Source organism: Lytechinus variegatus, chromosome 8 (genome assembly GCF_018143015.1).
Source record: "Lytechinus variegatus isolate NC3 chromosome 8, Lvar_3.0, whole genome shotgun sequence".
Classification (NCBI taxonomy): domain Eukaryota; kingdom Metazoa; phylum Echinodermata; class Echinoidea; order Temnopleuroida; family Toxopneustidae; genus Lytechinus; species Lytechinus variegatus.
Genome location: NC_054747.1, coordinates 16,772,665 through 16,790,820, shown reverse-complemented (window position 1 = coordinate 16,790,820; position 18,156 = coordinate 16,772,665). Strand labels below are relative to the sequence as shown.

Genomic DNA, 18,156 nt, shown 5'->3' with positions numbered 1-18,156 from the left:
CACAAACTTTTGACAAAGACTTTCTAGTTCTTTACCGTTCGACGGGGATTTTCAATACATTTGCTATGTTTTTGAATCCGTCGTTAGTCTCGGTGCATGAAGCAAATTTAAAGGTACGTATTCATCAACATTTTCATCCGACAAGTTGTCAGATCTGACATCTTTCTCTGATGTTGATTGGCTGAGAGTTACTGTTACTATGGTAACTGTCGGATAAAATGGGACTTGTCGGATAAAACGTCCGACAAGTCCTTTCATGAAACGCCCCCCCCCCTTAAGTCGGGTTTAAGTGTAATTTTTTTTATCTAGTTGTATGTTTCTTATATTTACTGTGCTCTTTCCTGATTCTTCAATGGTGAAGACGATCATCTATTTATACTTTCTAGACAATCATGAATGATTTGAGAACCAAATGAGCTGAAATATGATATATCTACTGTTAGTGATTTATGTAACAAATGGCTTGCCATACTTAAGCCACAACTTTAAACCTGAGTTTAAGTTAATCTGACTTCAGAATACGGGCCCTTGGATTTAAGAGGGCGCTGTTGGACGTTGCTGTACTTGCCACCATCTCCATGATCTCCATTGGAAGACCATCGTCATGATACGAATGCAGTTGTCAATCATCAAAACTCCCGGTCGCAGTCACACAAACCAATCCCACACCCACCCGATTAAACTTATTACGTTATTCTCAATGTCAGACCATCGCTTGTTTTGGGGTTGGTTCCATTGGTCTGACTGTGACACGGACCCATTTTCAGAGTTCTAGTACACTCTTTCAAGGATTTCAAGTTAATGCATATCGGTCTGCGAATAGTGACCGGCCGAAACTTCGATTTATTTTAATCATAAGGATACATTTCTTAATCTCAAACAATTTGAATTCAATTCTGTTCGCTTCACTGCAAAAACTCCGGTGTTGATTTAAAACCAGACCGGAATCTACATGTATATATATGTCCACACCAGAGAAGTATTGAAACAACACCAGTTTGGAATCAAACCGATGCTGTTTTATTACTAATTGGTGTTGTATAAACACCTATCTGGTGTTAGACCAAGGCCAATCTGGTGTTGTTTAACACTTCTCTGATGTGGACATGTACAGATTCCAGACTGGTGTTGAATCAACACGGCCGGAGTTTTTGCAGTGTTTTAACTCGAATCTACAAGGCTAATATCCAGTCTTCAGCTGGTCACTATTTACAAGCCGATATTGATTTATTTTATATCCTTGAAATTCAGAGAGTACCTTTGTACACGTTATGGTTGCATGTGACACTTTTTGTATTATTTTTCAGAGTACATATTATATTGAAAGTATGATTGGTTTCAGCTTTATCTCGTCCAAGTCAAAACATAGACATTGTTACTCAACTCCAATCCACTCCTGAACATGACACAAATAGCACACCAATCATTATATTATGTTAGTATATATTTCAGTATAAAAAAATCAGCATTAAAGAACAATACAAAATAATCGATGTTGACTGCACATATTCCGCTCATATAGATAAAATTGGTGCCATTGCATTAACATGATTAAGAGCCGTAATCAAACCCAATTTCAAAAAATCTAACGCAACTTGACTCTCAACCGATGAAATGCGCGCATTATAGTGACATTCGCGTGACTTTTTATTCTTGTACAGTGTGTAAACAATACCAGGGATCCGTCTTACAAAGAGTAACAATTGATCCGATCAATCGCAACTATGGACGGCCAGCAACGTCAACATCTATTATGCATGTTTGTTCAAAATATTTTCTAGCTAATGATGTATATTCATGCATTCATTGCTTTCTCGAAAATTCACTGTGCTTCTCCTAATTGCATACAAAGACAATGTGCAACAGTTTGGTAGAAAAAAATTGACATTGATGGAGTTCCATAGAATTGATCAGATAAATCCCGACTTTTTGTAAGACGGGGCCCAGTTATCAACGTAATCTCCCCCCACACACACACATTCGAGTACATTGACATGAAATCCTACCTGCGGTCTGTTGCAGAATGAATTGCCATTAAACGTTAATCAAATTGTCAAGCGTAAGTCCCTAATTTTTTTTAGTTCCGTTTGATTGCAGCGCTTTCTGAAACGCCCCAGGGACATTAGTAAAATGCAACACAAACTGATAGAATAAATAACATAAATGACATTAGGATACAGCCTATAGTTTCTATTGCTATTACAAGAAATATTGTACTATTAGAGGGGTGCTCCAGTCTCCCCCACCCTCACCGCCCCCTCAAAAAAAATATCAGAATGATTGTCACTTACCGGGGGGGGGGGGCGTTAAAATTATGGCGACTACCAGAGTGAAAGGGCTTGGCAGCCAATCAGAGTTACCATGAAAGTTGTTTTGGCCAAGTCACCATCGTTGCAACTCTCTATGGAACGGGCCTGCCTCGTCAAGCTCGTGAAAGTGTCACAACTCAAGCTTGACACCATCTCTATGGAAAGGCAAGCTGGACAATAATCGTTTGTGAATAGACCTATGCTTCGAACATTCCATGCGTCTGCATTTTGTCCAATCAGTCTATCGTCCAGCTCGGCTTTCCATAGAGATGGCGTCGCTCTGTCATGAAACGAAACTCTCGGGAGCGTTTCATCACCATTTTTTATCCGACGAGTTGTCAGATCTGACATCTTTCCTTGTTTCTGATTGGCTTAGAAGCAGTGTTACTGTGGTAACTGTCGGATAAAAGAGGATTTCGTGTCGGATCGAGTCCCTGAATGAAACGCTTCTCTGGTCTGTGCTGATACAGCTGTCAGAGGTTGGAGAATCAACTCGATTCTGCAATGTACACCGATGGATTGTTGCAACTGAATTAAGGTACTTGCAGTTGATCGCGATTCAAGGTCGGCTTTTTGGATCAACAAGTATAAATTGATTTGCCTTTAATAGTTCAAATCAATCTATCACCTGTAAACGTATATCTGAAAGTTGAAAATATTTTCTTGCAAGTTGCAACACCCTATACGGGGAGAAAGGGTAGGCCTACAAAAATGCGTCTTTTTTTATCTTGTTAGCGCATGGAATATCTCATCTGCCTCCTTGATGTTCAAGGTATAGTAAAATATGGTTTCTTAAAAAAAGTGGAAATTTTGCACCTACAACATACTGTGCGCCAATTAAATGTGCATAATGTAGCTAACTCTACCTTTGAACGTGCACATTGTGCGACGTAACAACATCCATTGTGTGCGGTTATCCTATCAACCACGAGAGTTGGTAGTTGATCCTAACTGCCTAGTTCGTTTAGTGTAAATAAAAAGATATGAAAAACAATTTCAATACTGTCAGCCCGATCATTCCCACTCTTAAGACATTAACAAAATAATCATTTGAAAATTTCATTAAAGGTGCTCGTAATGAAATAACAACTCTCTGTCTTACATGTACTGCTTACTCTGATTATAATTATGTGTGTCGATATATATACTATACATGTATCACTAGCTAAGACAAAGTTGATATTGATAAGTTTGAGAAATTTCGTATGTAAAACAATAATCCGTTTAAACGGTGTCCGATTCTTGCCTATCTCTAATTATACATTGCGTTAAAAAAGGTATTCCTAATCTAGGGAGCCGATATTTAATTCTATAAAATTATTTTGGTTGGATATGAAAGAAAAACATTCTCAGCGTTCCATTGATACCCTATTTGTACCAGTTGTGTCACCAGGGGCGTCGATCCATTTTTCAGATTGGGGGGGCAAAATCATTAATGTTCCAAAGGCGCTTGATCGTACAAAACACCCACACACCACACACACACACACACACACATATATATATATGTATATGTATATACATATATATGTGTATATATATATATATATATATATATATATATATATATATATATATATATATATATATATATATGACTCATGAGACCCAGACACGTATCTCACAAACAAATTAATGCGAGCGCGAAGCGCGAGCTGATTTTTTTTTTTTATAGTATACTGACAGGAAAAGCGTGCCTGTTTAGGACTGTTTGTAGTAACTCATGAGGAGGATACATATCTCACTACACAGATAGTACGAGTGCCGAGAGTGAGCTGAAATTTCCTTATATTCTGACCTGAAAACTTGATATTCTAAGCATTTTTCGTACCAATGATAAGATTTGTATATCTAAAAGAACAATAGATGCGAGCGCGAAGCGCGAGCTGAAAATTTTGATATTTCGATCTGAAAAAATGACAGTTTAGTGGACGTTTTTGATGAAGAACAAGATATATATCCAAGAAAAGATGATTGCAAATCGAAGCAGTTCTTTGAGGCTTAGAACTGAAAGTGGGACATTTACATTCACCTATTTAATCATGAAAAGTATGGGTTTCTGCTACAGAAATGATGCGAGCGCGAAGCGCGAGCTGAAAATTTGTATATTCCAATCTGAAAAGCGGACATTTTGAGCACGATTTTAAATAAAGAACGAGTTGTGTATCACCATCTCGCTTGCTGAACATTACAATCTTGTTTTTTTTTAATGCATATCCGGAATTATTGGGGGGGCAAAATGATATGTTTGCCCCCCCAATATTTTCATTGGTGGGGCGATCGCCCCCCCTGCCCCCCCAGGATCGACGCCTCTGTGTGTCACACATGACCAAATTAACTGATGTTCAAGACAAAAGATGCAGATACCCTTTTTAGAAGTTTTTGAAGGCTGGATGAAAGGGTCGAGGCTGATGTAAATACTTTCATCGATGCCTGAGTTGGCGCAATCTTTCGATTGGTCCCTTTTTCTTCCAACTTTAAGGGAGTGTTAATGGGCGATTGTACTTGGAGATGAATGAAGAGGAGATCGTGACACAGTTGGATCAACATTTTGAGAGACTTGTTTCGAGGAGTGTACAGGAATCTTTGGTGGATCCAGGATGGCGCTCATGCGCATACATCGTTTCAACACCATTCGTGATAGACTAAGAAAACGGTTTTGGACATCAAGTTGTTACCCTCAACCATGACGTAAAATGGCAATCAAGATCGCATGACCTCATACCCTGTGATTATTTCCTTTAGGTTTGGGGACACTTAAAGAAAACCAAGGTGTTCGCAACTCCTCCACAAGATATTGATGATTTGCAGGACCGAATTAGACTTGAGGTGAATGCCTTGCGCAATGATCCAGCAAGGTGAGATGAGCTGTTCGAGATATCCTTCCACGGTGCAGGGTTTGTGTGCAAAGGAGAGGTTCGGAGGACATACAGGAGGTCATGTTGAAGGTGTGGGTGAATAAGACATCAACCTTTCAAACATCATGTCAGAGGAATGCCTCGACTCTCCATTTCAAAAATTACATGAAAACCTCAAAAACGTCTTTTTTTCTATCATGCGCAGACTTTACCCTCTTTACCAAAACTTGTAGAAGTGGTATCTGCACAGCATATTGTCATTAACATCAATTAATTCGGTCATGCGTGACACAAATGGTCCAAATAGGGGATCATCTATGCAGAATAATTTCACGAAATGAAATATGATACAAACATCAGCCCTCTAGATTTGGATTACTCTTTTTTTCTGAAACGCACTTTATAAATCTGAAGTTAAAAGAACCTACAAATGCACGTTGCCAGGATTTAAGAGCGAGCTGTTGAACATACATGTACATGTACGCGCTGCGATCGACTGTGCGAGCAGACCATTGACACCAAAGTTAAAGGTATTGTTTAACTTTGTGAGCAGCCGATTTAAAAAAATTCTCAAACCAAGATGAAACATGTGTACAAGTGCATGTATAAGAACTAATAAACCCTGAAAACAACCATTATTGAGAATGAAAAGCTAAAACTACAAGGCAAACCCCGATTTTGTAAATAGGCGTCTTATAGACACCTAAATAGTACACGTAAGTGTATGAGATGAAATTAAGATGGTGTTTCCGGTCACTTTATATTTCAATTTTTGAAGCACTAAATAATCATTTTCGGACGCAATTTTTTCTGGGCTTCATTTTTGGAACATATCACAGACACAGGTGGCAAGTATGACCTTCTAGCTCAGTCTTTTTAAAAGTCAAACCAATGTTAACCAATCACTTTAAACGACACTCGCGCAGATGTCATGTTCTGATTGCCCAAACCCTTGATTCTCAGTTGCGTACGCTTTGGCTGCTTTTTAAAAGTTTATTTTGTGACGTGGCATCATGCAGATGTTTGGGCCCACGTATGCCGATATAGGTATCACAGGCCTTATTCATTTCCCATAGACTAGTCTGTTAAAGTGGCACTTTGAAAAAAAAATCATAAAAATAAAGAGGAAATTCGAGGGTTGAATGTTTACTACCTGTGAATAGGATAAATGTCTGACCGTATGTCTCACCAGGAAAGGGTATCTCGACCGGCTCATTTTAAAAATAAATCGACATTTATGAAGACTACACCTGACAGGATCAAATTCATCACTTAAGATAGTAAAATGGTCCTAATTCTTCCACCAGTAAAAAAAATAGTTTCAAAGTAGTGATATATCTTTCCAATTTGGAAAAAAGGAAGTTCAGTAGGTACCCTCCCTAAAATCAGTGTTAGATTGTCAATCATATTCACTCATTTTTGTCAATCAGCGATACGAAATTAAAAAATCGACTTCGGAATGGGTTGGCTCGAATGAATATGTTTTGCCTGCCAGTTGTAGGCCCGTGAAACCTCCCGTCAAAAGCAGCATTAGACCCGTGTACACAGCACCGTCCAACAGCGCCCTCTTGAATCCAGCGAATGTGCATATTCAAATTATCTTCTTAAGCTACAGTACTAGCACTATATGAACAATACTAATGATATATATAATATGAAAAAAAAAAAAAAAATCTTTTTCGAATTTCACTTCGAGAAACAAATGCACTGTGTTTTTTTATTCGAAGGAGAAGAAGAGGAAGAAGAAGAAAAGAAGAAGAGGGGAGGAGGAGGAGGAGGAGGAGGAAAAGGAGGAGGAGAGGGAGAACAAGAATAAGAATCAGGGAAGTACCTACAATCTCAAAACTCCTTAGCAAAAATAGCCATAACAAGAGCAGCAACGACGACGACGACATCGGTACGAAGAGACCCAGCCCCTCCAACAATAGTCCCGTTGAGGGGGCATACAGTGTTTGCATACAGGATGGTTGTGTCTGCCTGAAATATCCTTGGCAAACTTTCTATGAACGGAGCCGCTGTGTCAGAGATACCATAGTCATCGCGATAATTCAAAATATTTCCAAGCAAGTCGGATCGGGCATCGTTATCTTCACTGCATGTACTGTTATTTTTGATTTTCTGCACACATCCCAAAATGGTAGCATTGAAGGCTACTGGCGCAGGTAGATTGGGATCTACTATTCCCGCCCCTGTGTGAGAAAAGAGGAAAATAGTAAAATATTGTAAGAAAAGGGGAATTATTCTTGTTAAAACAATGTGAGGCGTCATACATGTACGAGATGAATAACAAAAAATGTACAAAAAGTCAGATTTGAATATAATAAAAATGATAATAATAATTAGACTCCTATCGCGCCAAATCCACTCTGAAGAGTGCTCAAGGAGCTTTTTAGGAAATTATAAAAGAAATTAAGAAAAATTGAAGAGAAATGTCTAAGTAATTGTTTGGAAGGTTCAGAGGTCAAGCACTGTTTGATGTTTTCAGGGAGGCTATTCCATAACTTGGAGGATGAGTGAACAAACGATCTTTACCCCAGGTTTTGGAAACTTTGGGGGTAACGAGGGAATTGGAAGAGGAGGAACGTAAGGATCTTGAAGGGATTTAACTTTTGATCAGTGAAATGAGGTACTGGGAAGAAGAGCCATGGATACAGTGGAAAGTTAACAACAAAATCTTGAACATAATACGTTGTTTTACAGGGAGACAATGTAAGGATCTTAAAATAGGAGTAATGTGAGTGCGCCTGGTGGATAGAGAAACGATGCGAGCGGCAGCATTGTGAAGTTTCTGAACTTTGACTAATTGATTCTGGGTGAACAAAAGGAGTTTTCCAAATCGGGACGGGACGAAATTAAAGCGTTAACCAATTTTTCTGTGGCCGGTCGAGACAAGTATTTCCTAATAAAACCGATATTTCGAAATTGGTAGCGAACTGATCTACAAGTAAAAGAGATGCGATTCAACATCATCATATGAGAATAAAAACTATACAATAATATATTATACAAAGAAATGTATATCATCATAATTATTGTTGTCAATTTATTGACTTTGAACACGGTAGAAGTTTTTCCTTTTCCCCTGTTTACCAACGAGACAAGATTTCCAAACAAGATCCGTTAATATTCACTGGCTCTCGTGAAGTATGTTCAAACTTGAATCATGCATACTATCTCCATGGCTGATGGTACTATGGGCGTCGACCCATGTTTTGGATTTTTTTTTCTTAGCGCGTTTATGCGCCATTTTTTTATTCAAATGTTAAAAAATATGTGCAATTTCGCATTTTCAGAAGTGTTATATGCCAAATGGTTTTATAGCAATTTCCAATGAATTTTATAATATATTAGTATTGTATATTATGAGTTATTCAATTTGTCAAATTATTGGGGGATGCCAAATCGATACGCCCCCCCCCAAAAAAAAAAATCATTACCCACTCCCCTCCCCCAGGATCGACGCCTCTGGTAAAAAGACAATTTTAAATTGCGTACAGATTGCACTTGCCACCTTCAGCCTGTTGCATATTTTTTTTTACCTGAGAAAATCACCTGACTTGGCGCAAATGGGTTTTTTACATTTTTCAAACAATGGCTGTTGTGCACTCAACCATAACAACAACACTGAAACAAATTTTACCAAGTGACAAAGAAATATTTACTTTATCCTTACATGCTAGAATTTATCTCTGAATCCCACATTTTCTTGAAAAATACTCATTTTAAAAAGTGTAACATTTTTTCTGACCCATACTGTATAGGGTTTTTAGTTTAAAACAGATTTGCCAAAAATCCCTTAAAATTTATAACATTTGTGGGTAAAGTCAGTATTATATTTGTGGGCGATCAAAAATTATTACATTTGTGGGTAAAGTGCATTATTACATTTGTGGAAGAAATAATTACATTTGTGGGTAAAGGATTTTAGTTTTTAGCTTTAAGTAACCGGGTCTGGAGAAAAGACTACGCTTGATTCTAAATTTACTCTTAGCGCATACATTCACAATACGCGCCGTATAAGTTAAAACAATAACAAAGACATTTATTCCACCAGTTTTAATTAACTGGGTCTGGAGGAAAGACTAAGCTCGATTCTCATTTTTATTCAACTGGAATATCATTATCGTATCTTAGTTTGGACGTATATTATAATTTTTGAATTAACCAGGTCTGGAGAAAAGACTTTGCACCTCTGTGCTATATGAACGCATTACTATAGGGTTTTAGTTTTTAGTTACCTGGTCTGGAGAAAATACTGTGCTTGATTCTCAATTTACTCTTAGCGCATATATTCACAATACACGCTGTATAAGTTAAAACAACAAATACATGTACATTAATTCCACCAGTTTTAATTTACTGGGTCTGGAGAAAAGACTAAGCTCGATTCTCATTTTTATTCCACTGGAATATCATTATCGTATCTTAGTTTGGACTTATATTATGATTTTTGAAACGACCGGGTCTTGAAAAAAGACTTTGGACTTATACTATAACTTTTTAAACATCCGGGTCTGAAAAAAGACTTTGGACTTATATTGTAATTTTTTTTATTAATCGGGTCTGGAAAAACGACTTTGGACTTATATTTTTAATTTTTAATCAACCGGGTCTGGAAAAAAGACTTTGCACTTTTGTGCTTTATGAACGTATTACTATAGGATTTTTTTTTAGAACAGATTCGCCAAAAATCCCTTCATATTTATTACATTTGTGGGTAAAATCATTATTACATTTGTGGGCGATCAAAAATTATTACATTTGTGTGTAATGTGCATTATTACATTTATGAGTAAAGTGTTATTACATTTCTGGGCGTTATTACATTTGTGGGTAAAGTTTTATTACATTTGTGGGCGTTATTACATTTGTGGGTGTAACACCCCCACCCCCTGGATCCGCCAGTGCTCACATCCTTAGGGTTATTACCATTGATTGTAGCGCGTCCACAAGCGGTCATGTTCTTCCAGCACGTCACTTCTGGCAGATTACTAATATTGCATGACAGATCAATGAGGTTAGGCTGGGTTTGTATGGATATACAAGCCTTGCACTTGAGTTGTTGACCTAAACCAGGAAAAAAGAGAAAAAGAGACGTGAAAATATCATTTTTCATCCATTTCCCATAATGTAGAACCTACACCTCCAATCAAGAATGTGTGAATCCTCTTTTAATAATTCTCATTTCATACAAAGTGCATTATTTTGTTATAAATGTGGATTTTAACGTCAAAAGATCAGATTTCAATTTTAACTGATAGGAATTTGAAACAATATTGAAAATCTAATTATTCGCACAAATGACAGATTCAAGTTTCGATACTCCTTTTTTTCATTCTGAATCGACGTATTACACTTTAATATGAAATAATAACCATATAAATCAATACAAGGGGACTATGTAAGCAATATGACCATACAAAGGAAATGGATGTTTCCGTAAGCAATAATCAACAATGATAATCATACAATTATGACGATGAAATGAAAATATAAATCCATATTTTATTGTTCAAAATTAACATGAAATGATACTCCGAAAATTTGCTTTGCCCAATTGATCGTGATCCCGGTAGCCGCTGAGCGCGCCAGATCGACGAGGCTCTATCCCTTCAATTGTTGAACGCCAAACAGGGTAGCAGTAGCTCCCATCTTTTAACGGTTTTTTGTCTGATGCGGCCGGTGTTTGAACCACTGATCTCTCCCCTAACTGGATATGCGGGGAGGGTCCTTTGTTTGAAGCCAGCGAGTTATATTGTCCGCCATACCAGTTCCCCCAAAAAGAACGCGATCGCTCCATTAGCATATGCATTGTGAGCGATACGCTAGCTGTCTGCACACTGAAGCTCTTGCTATTTAAACAAAACTTCATATATTTAAGGTGCCAGAATTCGCAATTTTCTTGAAACCATGGTACTTTCCCAGTACATTTCGGAAACATAATTTTGAAGGGGTTGGTGTTTTTCTCACTTAAGGAAGAATGGATGAAATCTTTGAATTGTCTAGGGGTATTTTGGAGGTTTGCCAAATAACCTCTTAGGATCGATAGGGCGACGATTTTCTAGGTTATGCAGGCTTATAACACTGGACTTGAAACCCCCTTTAATTTAAGTCCACCCCCCCAAAAAAATCAAACAAGTGTAACACCGAAAATCTCATAAGTAAAACTTTAAAAATATAACTTTCATATTTTACTTCTGATTTTGATTAAATTTTGAGCATTATTGTGTGGTTTTTCTCTCTATTCAAATAATCGTTTCTGTGAGGTGGACTCGCCCTTTAAAGGACAAGTCCACCCCAACAAAAACTTGATTTGAATAAAAAGAGAAAAACAAGCATAACACTGAAAATTTCTTCAAAATCGGATGTAATATGAAATTTATGGCATTTTAAAGTTTCGATTCATTTCACTTAACAGTTATATGCACATCTCGGTTGGTATTTTATTATTTTAACATTTTGTGCTTCAGGCAAAGAGGTCCTATAATCGTCAAATTCGTAAAATTGAAATATTGTATAGTTCAAACTATAAAAAACAAAAGAAATAGTGAGCAATATCATCGACTCTCTCATATGAATGTAACTGGCTTGTTCATATCACAATTTTTTTAAATAAGCGAAACTTTGAAATGTCATAACTTTCTTATTTTACATCCGATTTTAATGAAATTTTCAGCATTGTGCTTGTCTGATTTTTCTCTATTGATTCAAATTAATATTTTTCTGAGTTGGACTTGACCTTCTCTCTCTCTCTCCTTCTGTCACATCGATCGACCCTCTTTAATTATCCTCTACCCAGTTTGTTCATATAGGCAGCGGAAGCGGGGGGGGGGGGGGGGTCCTGTCCCCCTATATTTTAGGTGGGGGATAGACCCCCAAAATTTATGTTGACAACTTTTTTTTGTTCTTTTTGCTTGTCAATTTTTTTCCTGCATCCCCCCTAAATTCAGGTGGACCCCCCTAAAATCATTGTGGTCCGCACTAAAATTCTGGTTGATATCCTTTTTTCGATGCTTGTCAGATTATTTCTTTTGTTTTGCATCCTAAATTTTGGGTTGATAAAATTTTTTTGTGATTGTCAGGTTATTTTCCTTGCGTCACCCCCTAAATTTCTGGTTGATAACCCCCCTTTTTTGCTCCACCGAGACATTTTTTTCTTTGAAGACATTCGGCATCTCAAAATAAGTTCTGTGAAATTGAGTCTGTAAATCCGTCTCTGTAGCTTAATGTCTTTTTTTACATACTTTTGTTTAAAAAATGATTTCTTGGAAAAAATAATTCGATCTATTGTTGACAGAGAAATATCACAAATCCACATGCCACAAGTTACATAACCACCTAAAGTCCTAGTCCTACCGTACATGTACCTCTAGCTTGTAAATTTTATTGTCCTTTCACAAATAAAAGATAAAATAATTTTCAGAATACCTTGTAGATCCAGTCCTTGTCCATTTTGGTCAGGATCTATGCTTTGCAAATTTTTTTTTAACTCCTCCGAAACGGCAGATTTTCAGTTTTAACTTAAATCAAATTTCAGAATACAGGCTACACGGTCAGTATTTTCGTGTCTCGTGATATTCTTCTGTCCAAACATGACTGATAAACTCATAAAACTTGGTGACATTTGTGAATATTAATAAACTGAATATTTATTAGAATCATGGTTTAAATTTATCACGCTTCCAGATAAATCACAACAATCGATTACCCCCCCCTGAAGTTTTAAAGTTTTGGAAACTTGCTCTGGTAATTTAGAATTACCACACATGTATTTGAGCACATGGGACTACATAAAGTCTTCTACTATGCAGTTCACCAGCTTGTCTTATCTGTGAAAAGTAATCCCCTTTTCTCTGTTTCCACGGTCGTCACGATAAGTGCAATTATACGTGGCACAGGACGACATCTTAAACTTTGAATTAGGTATAATTCATATTGAAAAGTGCTGTTATAAGAGTTGATCTGGTAAGTATCATTAAGATTGATACTATTGTCGTGAACCAGACTCTACTTCGATTTTGGCTCTTTTGGGGGAACTCGGCGTGCGGAGGTACCAACTTCCGGTGCTTCAACACGGAATAGGCCAATCAGCGTTATTGTTCCCATCCAGATAAGGGAGAGATCAGTGGTTTGAACCCCCGACCATAGAGTTATATAAACCTAAACACTAGAGGGCTCACTTGAGATAAATTCATGGTCTCACGGGCCTAATCACTAGTGGCAGGCCCTAGATATTCATTCGAGCCAACCCATTGCTATTTTTTTATTTTGATATGGCTGATTGACAAAGTGTATGCATATGATTGTCCATCTAACACTGATTCTATATTTGGTAATTACTGAACTTCCTTTTCCCTAATTGGGAAGAAATATCACCAATTTTGGACTATATTTTCACTGGCTGAAGGATTACGGCTATTTTGCTGTTTGAGTTGATGAATCTGCTCCCCCCGACGGTGTCTTCAAACACGCCAATTTATTTTTTAAATGAGCCGGTCGAGGGACCCTTTTCTGGTCAGATATGGATTGCCAGATATAAATCCTATCCACTGGTAGTAAACATTCGACCCCCGAATTTCATCCTTATTTTTTATGAATTTTTTAAAGTGCCAATTTAATACATGAGTCTATGGGGAATGAATTAGGCCTGTGAGACCTCATGTTCCGTTTCATTTACGGCGGCCATTTTACATCAGGGCAACGGAGCGCGACGTCACACACAGTTTACAGTGGAAAATATAGAGCAGTCAGACGATCGACGCGACGGCGACACGAAGAAGGCAACAATGCCAAGCTCTTGTGCCTGCTATGGTTGCTCCAATCGTTGGAAGAGTGGAACGTCTATTTGTTTCCACCGGTAAGAAAGCTCCCGTTGTTATTATGAATGTAAAATTTGTTGAACTTAACGTTAAATTGGGTTGGGAAGTTAGGATGACAGAAGTTGACGTCTTAGCTGCTACCTGTAATTTCTGTATGTGGGACTGTACAATTCCAATTGCTGTGTTTTGTGGGCCTATCCTTCTGTCTTCTGAAGACGAAGCTATGCACTACATTGCGAGTCAGATAAAACGTTACACTTTTTAAATTAAGTATTCCTTTTTTCAAGAAAATGAAGGATTCAGAGAGAGTTTCTAGCATGTATGGATAGGCCTAGATAGATCTAGCCTAGGCCACTCATTCAATGAACAAGGTTATAATATATTATAACCTTGTTCTCAGTTATATCTCCATGTGTGACAAAATAAAGGTGGCAATGTTTGGCTTATTTTCTCTTTTTCTTCGGGGCAAATGCCTGATTTTTTTACACTAACAGTTCCCAATACAGTTATTATTGATACAACTTGACTCTTATTTAAATTTGATTCTTTAAATCATTTTTTTCTTAATTAAAAACAGAGATCAAAAAAAGAAAATTTTCTTGCCATATTACTTTCCACCAATAGAGGGCGTACACAAAAGTAAGCCCAGAATTCAAGTTTTTGAGCGCTCTGGTGAATACAAAAATTATTAATTATTATTTATTAATTAAAACTATATGGAAATTAGTAATTTTGGTCACAAAAGTGATATTTTGATGATTTTTTAAAGTGTGTGCTCTATACAGCATTGGCATACCTGATAGTCCTACCTGCACCTGTAGATTCTCCACAGGCCAGATGGTAGCAGTGAACAAGAGGCCTAGGCTAGGCTAGAGTAAATAGAGTAAATATTTAATTCTGTCACTTGTCTTACTCTTGGAAAAAATTTGTTTCAGTGTTGACAATGACAATTGACATGTTGGTTGAGACGTGCATAACAGCCATGTTCTTGTCCATGGCATGACAGCCATTGTTTGTAAAAGTGTAAAAACCCATTTGCGCCAAGTCAGGTGATTACCTGCTGATTCAGAGTCAAAAGTATTCATACAAATCCTAACGTTTATAGGTCTACGCATATTAACTTTACGCTCATTATTTGTGTTACTGCTCTTGTGTCTGTTTCAGCAGGTAATCACTTGACTTGGCGCGAATGGGTTTTGACAATTTATCAAATATAGAAATTAGCCTGAAGTAGTTGAATTTTGATTGTGATTTGGCTTAGACCATAATGAGCTGCAAAACATACAGCTCTAACAGGAGACAAGTCCTCTACTCATTACCTCAGGTGAGGGTTTGTGTTCGGTCCACTCACTTTCACCACCGTAACACTACGCTAATCCTCAACTAGTGGAGGGTAACGTAGTGTAACGGGAGTGAAAGGGAGTGGACCGAAGACAAACCCTCACCTGACGTATCTACTCATTAAATCATGTAAGGTGTTCTTAATGACGGTGTGTGGCTGTATACACTGCCAAATACAATTAGACTAGACTAGTCCTAGGTCTAGTTAGATACACTCAAGTCTTAATTATCCAATGTACAAGGTTATGATATAACCTTGTCCTCAGAAACCACTGTGTGGTGAAATTACATGAATAAGATTGTCATTGTTTGGCTTTTTTTCTCTTGATCTTGAATGAATAATATGCTTGATTTTTTGGTACAGTCAGATTTTACTAATAGTAATTCATCATAAAAAATATGCCTTGGACCAAAACTAAATTTAATTCTTAAAATATTTTTTTTGTGATTAAAAAGGGAGTCTGTGGAGATGGCGATCTGCATCAATTTCAGTTTCCACCAATAAAGGTCACAAATATGCTCAAAATTTAAGTTTTTGAGCGCTCTGGTGGATAAAAAAATTATTCCTAAGTCTATAATGAAAACAAATCATAACTGAATGGAACTGGGTGTTGTTGTTTTTTTCACAAAAGTGATATTTTAAACACTTTTTTGAGTGTGTGTTGTATGTTGCATAGACTCACCACAGACAGGGTGGTTGCAGAGTGCAAGTGTCTAGGATGCATTACCATTGTGAGCTGTGCAAATGTGTGTAATGTTTTCGTCTCATGTGTTTTCTCTCTTTCTAATACTTTACATTTTTTATATTTTGATTTTTTTTTTTGGGGGGGGGGTTAAAATTTTAACATAACACCTAGCTGGACCTAAAGAGAAATTGTATTTCATGGTTTTGAATTATGTTGCAGGTTTCCATTCCATGACAATGAACTATTGCAGAAATGGTGTTCTCGTGTCAGTCGTGACCATTTCAAACCAACCAAATACCATTATGTTTGCAGTGAGCATTTCAAGAAAGAGGATTATTTGTCAGGTAGGTGACGTAGGTCTTTAATATTCCATTAAGAAAGTTAAAGAAAAATCCCTCTCTTGAGTCAGAGTGTCAATAGTATGTTAATGTAATACAAAAATTTGGAATTTTTTCTATTAGTAACACTAATGAAAGATAAATGCGAGAACATGTAATTTCAATTGAACAAATATTGGTAGTTCAAGCATATCTTTACTTTTTTCTTCCAAAACTTTAAAATTCTGTTAAAAAGAAGAAAGAAATCGTAATGTTGGTCTCTTTTCCTCTGTCTGCATTTCAAAGATATGGCCATCCTGCAGTCTGCTTTAGATTCTCTTTGGCATACAATATTTCATATGTGTAATGAAAATGATGTATCTTGTTGGTCTTACGTTTCGTGTTATCCTATTTTGGTAAAAGAAGTGGTAATTAGAAGAAAACACTCTCGAATGTATTCTCATAGTTGACCCTACATGTAGGTTAAGTTAATATAGAACATGCTGTTACGAAGTGCATTTGCAACTAATTAACCAAGTACATGGTCTGCAATAATAGGTGTCCCAAAAATATTTTAGCAGTGAATTGTCAAAGACTACATGTATATGAGTGTAAAAATTTTTTTTTTGTGGTGGGTTAAAGTTAAATTTTTCTTGAATATTAAAGGGGAATCCAACCCAAATAAAAAGTTGTATTTAGAGGAAAAAGAAGGATCAGACAAGTTGATAGGTGAAAGTTTGAACAATATAGGTCAAACGATCAAGTTATGAATTTTCAAAAGTTGTGGAAATCGGTAATCACTATATTACCTATCACATATGGAGACTTCAAATTGGCCGCACATGTGATGTTATAATGATGTCAGGCATAGACTTCTACTCTTCCATGTGCCCCAATACATAAAATGACTAAAATCTAATTTTTTCAAAAGTTTTATTTCAAATTATGTTTTTCTTTCATGTGAACATAAAACCATATGCCACCTGGGATATATTTTGATTACTGCCCCAAGGGAATAGCTACTTAAGAGAAAACCAAAAATCCCTGATAATTAAGTTCATGGCCTATGAGGAAGTTGTCCTTGCCCCATGTCATAATTTACTTACATAGTTGCCAATTTTAAATTTACATAAATGTAAATTTCAAATTGGCAAGATCTTAATTTTAAAGGAACCATAACTTCCTTATTGCTCAGTGTCCGATTTCTTTCAAACTTTCACCAATCTGTTTTACTTATTTTCTCCTTTCCCACACAACATGTTATGACCAAGGTTGGATTCCCCATTAAATAAGGAAAATGAAACCGCACATTCCATAGAAGTGTGGAAGAAGTCATTTTTATTCTGGACTTAAACCTGTGTTTAGCATATACATGTATTTATGAGATTACCATCCTCTGTGTTTTGATAAAAAATGAGTTAATCTTCTTGCATCTTGAAGCTAAGAAATCTTATAGACAGTTGAAAAGAAAATATTTTTACTTTGTTTTATATTATATGTTTCCTCTGATGTTATTTTTCACTGCGGGTGTTCATCCAAGGGACGACAGAGAAAAATACAGGCATACCCTGACGGCACAGGCAGTCCCTTCTTTGTTTCCGTGTCATCCAACCCTCAAGCAGCCTGTCATCCATCAGAGGAAGCCTCCCATTAAAAGAAGTCTGCCAGCAGAGGATACGGTACCATCTGAACCTTCACCCAAAAGGATTCACAATGACCATTCATACAATTTGAATGAGGAGTTGATGAGAGAAAAGCTGCAAGACACTCAGAAAAGGCTTGCTGAAACAACAAAGGAACTAAAGTCTGCGAAAAGAAAAATCAAG

At 36.8% G+C, this 18,156-nt stretch overlaps 1 protein-coding gene across 1 annotated transcript in view; it reads right to left on the bottom strand.

Moving 5' to 3' along the window:
- Positions 1 to 6,353: 6,353 nt before the first annotated feature.
- LOC121420060 overlaps positions 6,354 to 18,156 on the bottom strand; it is a 42,551-nt gene continuing 30,748 nt past the window's right edge. Inside the window, exons 3-4 of the mRNA XM_041614585.1 lie at positions 10,097 to 10,234; positions 6,354 to 7,356 (exon numbers count right to left, since the gene is read on the bottom strand). Coding sequence (XP_041470519.1) covers positions 7,007 to 7,356; positions 10,097 to 10,234 — 488 coding nt within the window. The 3' untranslated portion in view covers positions 6,354 to 7,006. The remainder of the gene's footprint in view (positions 7,357 to 10,096; positions 10,235 to 18,156) is intronic.